The sequence below is a fragment of the Cyprinus carpio genome, chromosome B17, assembly GCF_018340385.1.
Source record: "Cyprinus carpio isolate SPL01 chromosome B17, ASM1834038v1, whole genome shotgun sequence".
Taxonomy (NCBI): domain Eukaryota; kingdom Metazoa; phylum Chordata; class Actinopteri; order Cypriniformes; family Cyprinidae; genus Cyprinus; species Cyprinus carpio.
In genome coordinates, this window is record NC_056613.1 from 26267965 (window position 1) to 26274758 (window position 6794).

Consider the following 6794-nt stretch of genomic DNA (forward strand, 5'->3'; position numbering starts at 1 on the left):
AAAGCAAATGAACTGCAATTTTTTTTATATAATTACAAACATTTTTTCTGGTAAACACATTTTGTAGGCTAATTATTCCAACAAATCCACATCAGCCTAAAGCAATCTGTCATTGAGTAGGTGGTTCATTGTTTGCAGTAGGTCAAAATTCTGACTTGGTACAATAAAGAAAACAAAAGAACCAAACAAATCCAACATAATACACTTATTGTAATGGCTTTAACAGCACATTATCCTGACAGGATGTACAGCTCATTTCTGGTCTCATTAGACCAGTCATCCACAGCTGCAGTGATGCAGGGTCTTTACTTTGATGTAAATCTTCTTCCTTCATAGTTGTTTAGTGACACTTGCATATGCTGGATGTTGATCATCACACTGTGGTCGTTGTTTTACGCCGATGACTTTAAAAAGTCAATCTTCTCAGTGTCTGTGTCAAAAGAGTTTCTCCCATTTTTTAAAGAGATCGTATCTTCCTCTTCTCAATGAACAGAACATGTTTGTTCACTGTGGAAAGCAATGAAGAGGAAAACATTAAAACATTAACTAAAAAATGAACAGAAAAAAAAAAACATTAATAATATTTTAAAGACCCCACAAAATGGTAAAAAATACAACAACAACATAATTTTGTGTTGTTTTAAAGTAGGAGCACAACATATCAAAGGTATATTTTGTCATCATCATCTAGGAGTACACAACCTCAGTGGTTTTCAAGCTTGCATCCACAGAACACTTGAGAGAAAAAGATTTTATAAGTGTATTTTGCATCTTAGTTAATATATTTATTACGTGTGTAAGACAATATATTTCAAGTCCTCATGAAATCAAAATGTGCAATATTTATTTTGTTAGTGCACATTGTTAGTCTTAAAGTGAACAATTAATCCAGGCAAATTAATCCACTGAAAAAAATAAATAAATAAATAATTATTTTTCTTGGTAATCTTTTTCCTTTAAAATCTAGGGACGTAACGATTAACCGTGAGCTGGTTGAAAATCGATTCAAATGGGTTGAGATGCTAAACAAATCAGATTAAATTAGGGGTAGGAGTTAATATGAATCCATGTCTGAGGGGAACTTACTGTCTTTAGAAAAGTTTAGATGGTATTTTTTCTTTTCATCTGGCCTCTGTATAATGCATATTAAAGTTCATAAGTGCAGCGCTGCTTTGTTTACAGCGGAAACCAAGGAAAAGATTTAAGCGCCACCTGCTGGCAGAGAGTGAATCGGTTTCTGTTTCATGCAGATTTTTTTTTATGTACGTCACATTCTGTTTTTGCTTCATATTTTGAAATAATACAATCTAATTTAGATTAAAAACTGCTCATTTACATATATGCAGCGTCTTTGTTTGGATCATGATTAAAATGCACAAGTTGCCTGCATCTTATTTAAAAAGGAAAGAGCACAGAAGCCTTATTTTGTGTAAATGAAGAGATTTATTTTATTTGTGTTATTTATTTGATTTGGGGCTTGTTTTAAAATTTCAATTTAGTTTTGTTATTTACATTTACATTATATTTAAATTTTGTCATTTAGCAAGCACTTTTATCCAAAGCGGCTTACAAATGAGGACAATAGAAGCAATCAAAACCAACAAAAGAGCATTAATATGCAAGTGCTTTATTAGTATATTTTCATAATATTATATTTCAATTTCACAAAGAAATGTGCAGCATTTTGTCCAAGCAATAATAAAAGGACACATTTAATTTATAATTTGTCTTAAATCTCATTTTGTTGCAAAAATTCAACCCCGCCCTCTATTAAATATTCTGTTTCATTTGGAAATAAGTCACTATACTGAACTACAGTTGGCAGCAACTTCCGGTACACTTGGACTTTAAAACATTTTTATCAAATATTATTACCTTGACTTTCTGCTTTCTAAAGGCACATTACAAGTTCACAATTATTTAGTCTATTGACAGTCCTAGAAAAGAAAGAAAAACTAAACTTTCATGTGTATGGAAATATATTTACAATAGATCTCACAGGTTTAATTTGTTCACATTAGTTAATTCATTAGCTAACATGAACTAGCAATGGTCAATAGGCTACTTCTACAGCATTTATTAATTTTAGTCAATGTTAATTTTAAAAGTTACTAATAGCTTTTAAAACAAGTGGTATTTGTTGATAACATTAATTAATTAATCCTTTAAAATATATATTGCTCATTGTTAGTTAGCTAATGCATTCACCAATGTCAAAAAAATGAAAAGTCTTAACAATTGTTCATGTTAGACAGTGCACTAATGTTAACAGAAACAATTTTTGATGTTCATTTTAGGTTAACTGTAGCTAACCAATGTAACAAATGAAACGTTAATGTGAAGTGTTACCAATATTTCTTTACAAGTGTTTGTTGTGACAGACATGCTCACTAGAGTTTTAAAGCAATATTCTCTATAAAACAACTGTAGAAAGACATGTATTTCAAATATTAATTCAAAGGGTTCAGGTTTCTTTTAATAAAAAGGTTTCTGGTTTCTATCGATGCAATACAAAGTGAATGTTTTTAAACAGAATCTGATGTGAAATTATTATTATAATTATGTAATTTTTTTTTAATTTATAAAATAAACATTTTATCACACAGTTTTTTTTATTTATTTTTTTTTTATATCAATTCAGAGTTTTTCATTATACTTGCAATGCCAGAAAATGTTCACCTCACCTATGGGGTCATGCTTTCGCAAAACCAGTTTGTCCCTCAATCGGCCCCTCTTCGTGTTAAAACAGTAACCTGTGCCAGCCGCACTCACCATCTGAACCAGCAAAGTCCTGAAACACAAGAAGCCACAGGTAAATACAAAGCACTAACTTCAATGTGTCTGTCATAAAACAAGAAGACATTAAACCAAGCAGCATGAACTATTTTTAAATCAAATGTTTAACCAGACCTACCATAATAAACTGTTAGTTGTTAGATTAAGTTAACAATTGTATAATGTTCAGCAACAGAACAAAAAGCAATGTTTAAAATTTAAGAAATTAAATCATATATAAGAGGTCAACATGACAGCCGTGTGTCTTCCGTATTAGTGCAGCACAGTTTAAGTATTTAAGTTAAACAAGTTTAATGAAGATGTGGGAATACTCACTTAGATTTGCTCTTGGCAACTAGATTGAGAAAGAATTAAAGAGAAAGCAAAAAAAAAGAAAGAAAGGTAATTAGCACTGACAGCTAACGGTGTAATGAATAATATGATGCACGTATGTACGTGTTTATAAATACACAATCACCAAGTAACATCTAAAAAAATATTTGTGTTATATAGTCAAAAATATTTGAATTTTGACCTTTTATTAATATGCAAATATTATAAATGTATACATGAAACTACTGTCTAGTTATTAGCCGCCACTCAAGGCATCTGTTCTGCAGTCTAACGTTAACCTTACACGTTTTGCCCGAGGTTATGTTGACAATGACGTTTTGTGTATATTTTTAGTTTCATATTGTAGATATTATCATCATAGGTGTACTCACAGTTTACAGTAGTGAGAAACATTCTTATTCTTCTATAACAGAAGTAACCGCTCCAAAATGTCACATTGAGCACCTCTTATTTAAAGTTTCCGGCTAAAGCGCCAATGCTTCCGGTGTCATGTGCGTCATCGGGATCTTAATGCAACTAAAGTAAGTTCGCTTATGGGTTAGCTTGGTTCTGTGTATTGTATGAATGTCTTTAACGTGTGGATATTAAAGGTGAATATGTGAACATAAAAAGCTTATGAAAAAAAATGAATAGAAAGAAAGAATGAATAAATGAATGATGTCACACCTAAAAATACTTAAAAAGAAATATTAATAAAAGTATTTTCATTTATATACTTTTAAGTCACTGGGATGGGGGCTGGCTAGGATATCACTAGAGGAACCCCTTCAGCAAAAACAATGAATTAATGTCTACAGGCAAAATATTGGTCAGTCTAAAAAATATAAATAAAAAATGTCAAATTGTCAGTGCAGAATTGCAGTATATCATTAGGTGTTAGACTTTAGGTATTTTCCTGTTGTGCTAGGTCCCGCAGAAGCTCTATTTTAAATGATTACTAACAAATCATATAAAGGTGACTTAAAACATCCCTGTAACTCATGTAGTAGAGTATGACATCATAGTCATATGTTTCATTTGCAGGGAGCACAAATGTATACCTTCTATGTCAAGTCAGGTCAAGTCACCATTATTTATATAACGCTTTTTACAATGCAGATTGTGTCAAAGCAGCTTTACTATATTAAAAAAGGGAAATAATGTGTCGATGAGACCAGTAGTTTAATTCTAGGTTGCAACAAAGTTAGATTGTGCAGAGGACTCATCTGGTGCCCGTGGTCTTGTCCCGAGGTCTTCAGAGGGGATCTGTCTCTGGGGCTCATCTAGTTGACATGGTCTCCACTGACATTCAGACATTCTATGCACTGTAAAGGACGACGATTATAAAGCGGCAGACAAAATAACTGCAGCGTGCTTATAATAAACACAACATTACTGTCAATTGGTGTGGATGCTAACGGCCCCAATGTACTCACAGTGAAGTTCATTTTCATTCTTCACTTAGGAGTCAAAAGAAATTAGACATTTCTGAGCAGCAGTATACTGTCAGTGAACAACCCGATGTCGCTCATACTGCTGGGGTACGTATATAGATTAATATACAAATACATGCTGTGTAATTTCCTCTATAAATGCATACAGCATGCCAAAAAAAGTAGGCCTATCTGACAAAAGAAGTATGAGTGAATTCACAGTACTCAGAAAGGCAGAAGGCAAAAAATAACAATACAAAATACTACTTCCAACAATATCATCCAACAAACCACCCTTTTTAAAAAGGTGCTATATGACTAGGAAAAACGATATAGTTGTAAAAGTATTACTAATAAAAATGGCAAAAAGCTGTCAAATATAAAAAGAGTACACTATACAGTACATAGTACCAACACAAAGATGGCTGCAAATTGGCAAAATTACCTTTTGAAGTCTGCCAAATGGCTTATGTAAAAAAAAAAAAAAAAAAAAATGAAATGAAATATTATTTGGAGTACCTGTCTGCATTAAGATCAGAGCTGTTCTAGGCCCTGTGGACAAGGGGCCCACTTATGAAAATGTTGTTGAATTTTAGTGACAGCCCTGATCGGTATACACTTGGAATGATAATTTGGAGCATGTTTAAATACGGCTGTCAGTCCCACAACATTACAGTGTGTGCGTGGCCTTAACTTTACTTGCTGACCTTGCAGCAGCTCATTTTCAAGATTTACTAATGTAGGAGGCAGCTTCTCTAGAAAGAAAGAGGACCGGTAGAGGGGAAGTGATACTGCCAAAAGGAAGACCATCACAGCGTTCAGGAAATTAATTGTTGGATGGGCCACACTGTTACCAGCTGGCAGGATGTGTGTGAAATTGCCTGCGTCACTAGTTGATGGTTCTGTGGAGAGAGACCTTACAGTGGCAGAAGAAGCATTTCATTCAGCCTGCTAAATTAGCTCATGTCTTCCCAGATTTTGTTGATGGAACCACCCTGCTTACTGACATTGACACAAGAAACATGTCATCACAGCATGCTGCAACAGACACATGTGCAAGAGAGAAGGTGCCAGATCACATCTGCCTACAGATTCTTTTGAAATGTCGAATATTCCACAATTATGAAATAGACAAAGACATGTTGTTTTCCCTAAATGTGTATGCTATCTCTTTTTCTGAAACTGAGAAAGTTCAAAACTAGTTTCCAAGTTAAATTAACATAAATAGTTTATAATTAACCCAATAAAGCCTACTGTATAATAAGGCCTCTAAATTAACAACATAATCAAATCTTTGGTGAAAAACATGTGTTACGCAATCTTCTATATTGTCTGATGGATAGTTTATACATTTTATCAAGCAAAATGCCTTTTAATATAATTCTAAAAACATCCTCCTTCAGGTGGTGGAACATATGACTTTTGCTGCAAGATCTTTAACTATTTTCATAAAGAAAAACTTGTTAGTTATAGTATTGTTAGCTTTAGTTGTTATATTAAACATAAGAACAACTTTAAGTTGTTTTTATTGTTATTAATTCAATATGAACAGTTATTGGGTGGAAGCAACTTAGGTTTATTTGATTATCCATGAATCATTTATATATATACTGTATATATATATATATATATATATATATATATATATATATATATATAAATATAAACAAAGGTTGTTCCCCTCGAGTTTTAGCTTCATATTCATTTATGCTTTCATTGTCCTCATTTGTAAGTTGCTTTGGATAAAAGCATCTGCTAAATGACTAAATGTAAATGTAATTTATATCAAACTATAGGAGCCATAAAAGCCTAATGTATCAAATATGATACTCAACAAAAAACAAATAAGCAAACCTTTTCTGGATTTTTACTAATATTTTGTTTCAATAAACTGTTCCTTCCCAACCAAGAGAGTCTTGTAGACCGCAGGTGCTCACACAGAGTGTGCTCTCAAATCACATTCTGTCCCTGTTAGTTTGACTGAGTGGGCTGTGATGTCATACGGATGTGCATCAGGTTGCCATGGCGATGGCAATTCAGAGAGCCAGATGATGTTGTACACTCTCATTGAGTCCTCCATATGTAACAGGTTTCTGAATTAAAACAAAAGCATTTCATGAAATCATTTTTAGAATACTACTGCAAAGAATAAAATATACAAGTTTTTATAGAAGAAAGCATTGCCTTCCGCTGTCCACAAATAAGCCTGATAAAAATATAAATTTTCTTAGGCTGCAGGTAAGAAAATACACT

General features: G+C 32.8%; 1 protein-coding gene across 1 annotated transcript; it reads right to left on the minus strand.

Moving 5' to 3' along the window:
* Positions 1-8: 8 nt before the first annotated feature.
* Positions 9-3637, minus strand: LOC109107314 (39S ribosomal protein L33, mitochondrial-like). The gene is made up of 4 exons (XM_019120590.2): positions 3501-3637; positions 3112-3130; positions 2685-2791; positions 9-507 (listed from the first exon to the last, which is right to left on the minus strand). The coding sequence occupies exons 1-4, from the start codon at positions 3520-3522 to the stop codon at positions 458-460; spliced, it is 198 nt and encodes a 65-aa protein (XP_018976135.1). The 5' UTR covers positions 3523-3637; the 3' UTR covers positions 9-457.
* Positions 3638-6794: the final 3157 nt, after the last annotated feature.

Excerpts from the sequence above, each read along its gene's own strand:
- LOC109107314 (XM_019120590.2), bottom strand. The coding sequence starts at position 3,522 with ATGTTTCTCACTACTGTAAACT. Across the intron at positions 508-2,684 it reads GCGAAAGCATGACCCCATAG|TGAACAAACATGTTCTGTTC; the intron begins GTGAGGTGAACA and ends TGCTTTCCACAG.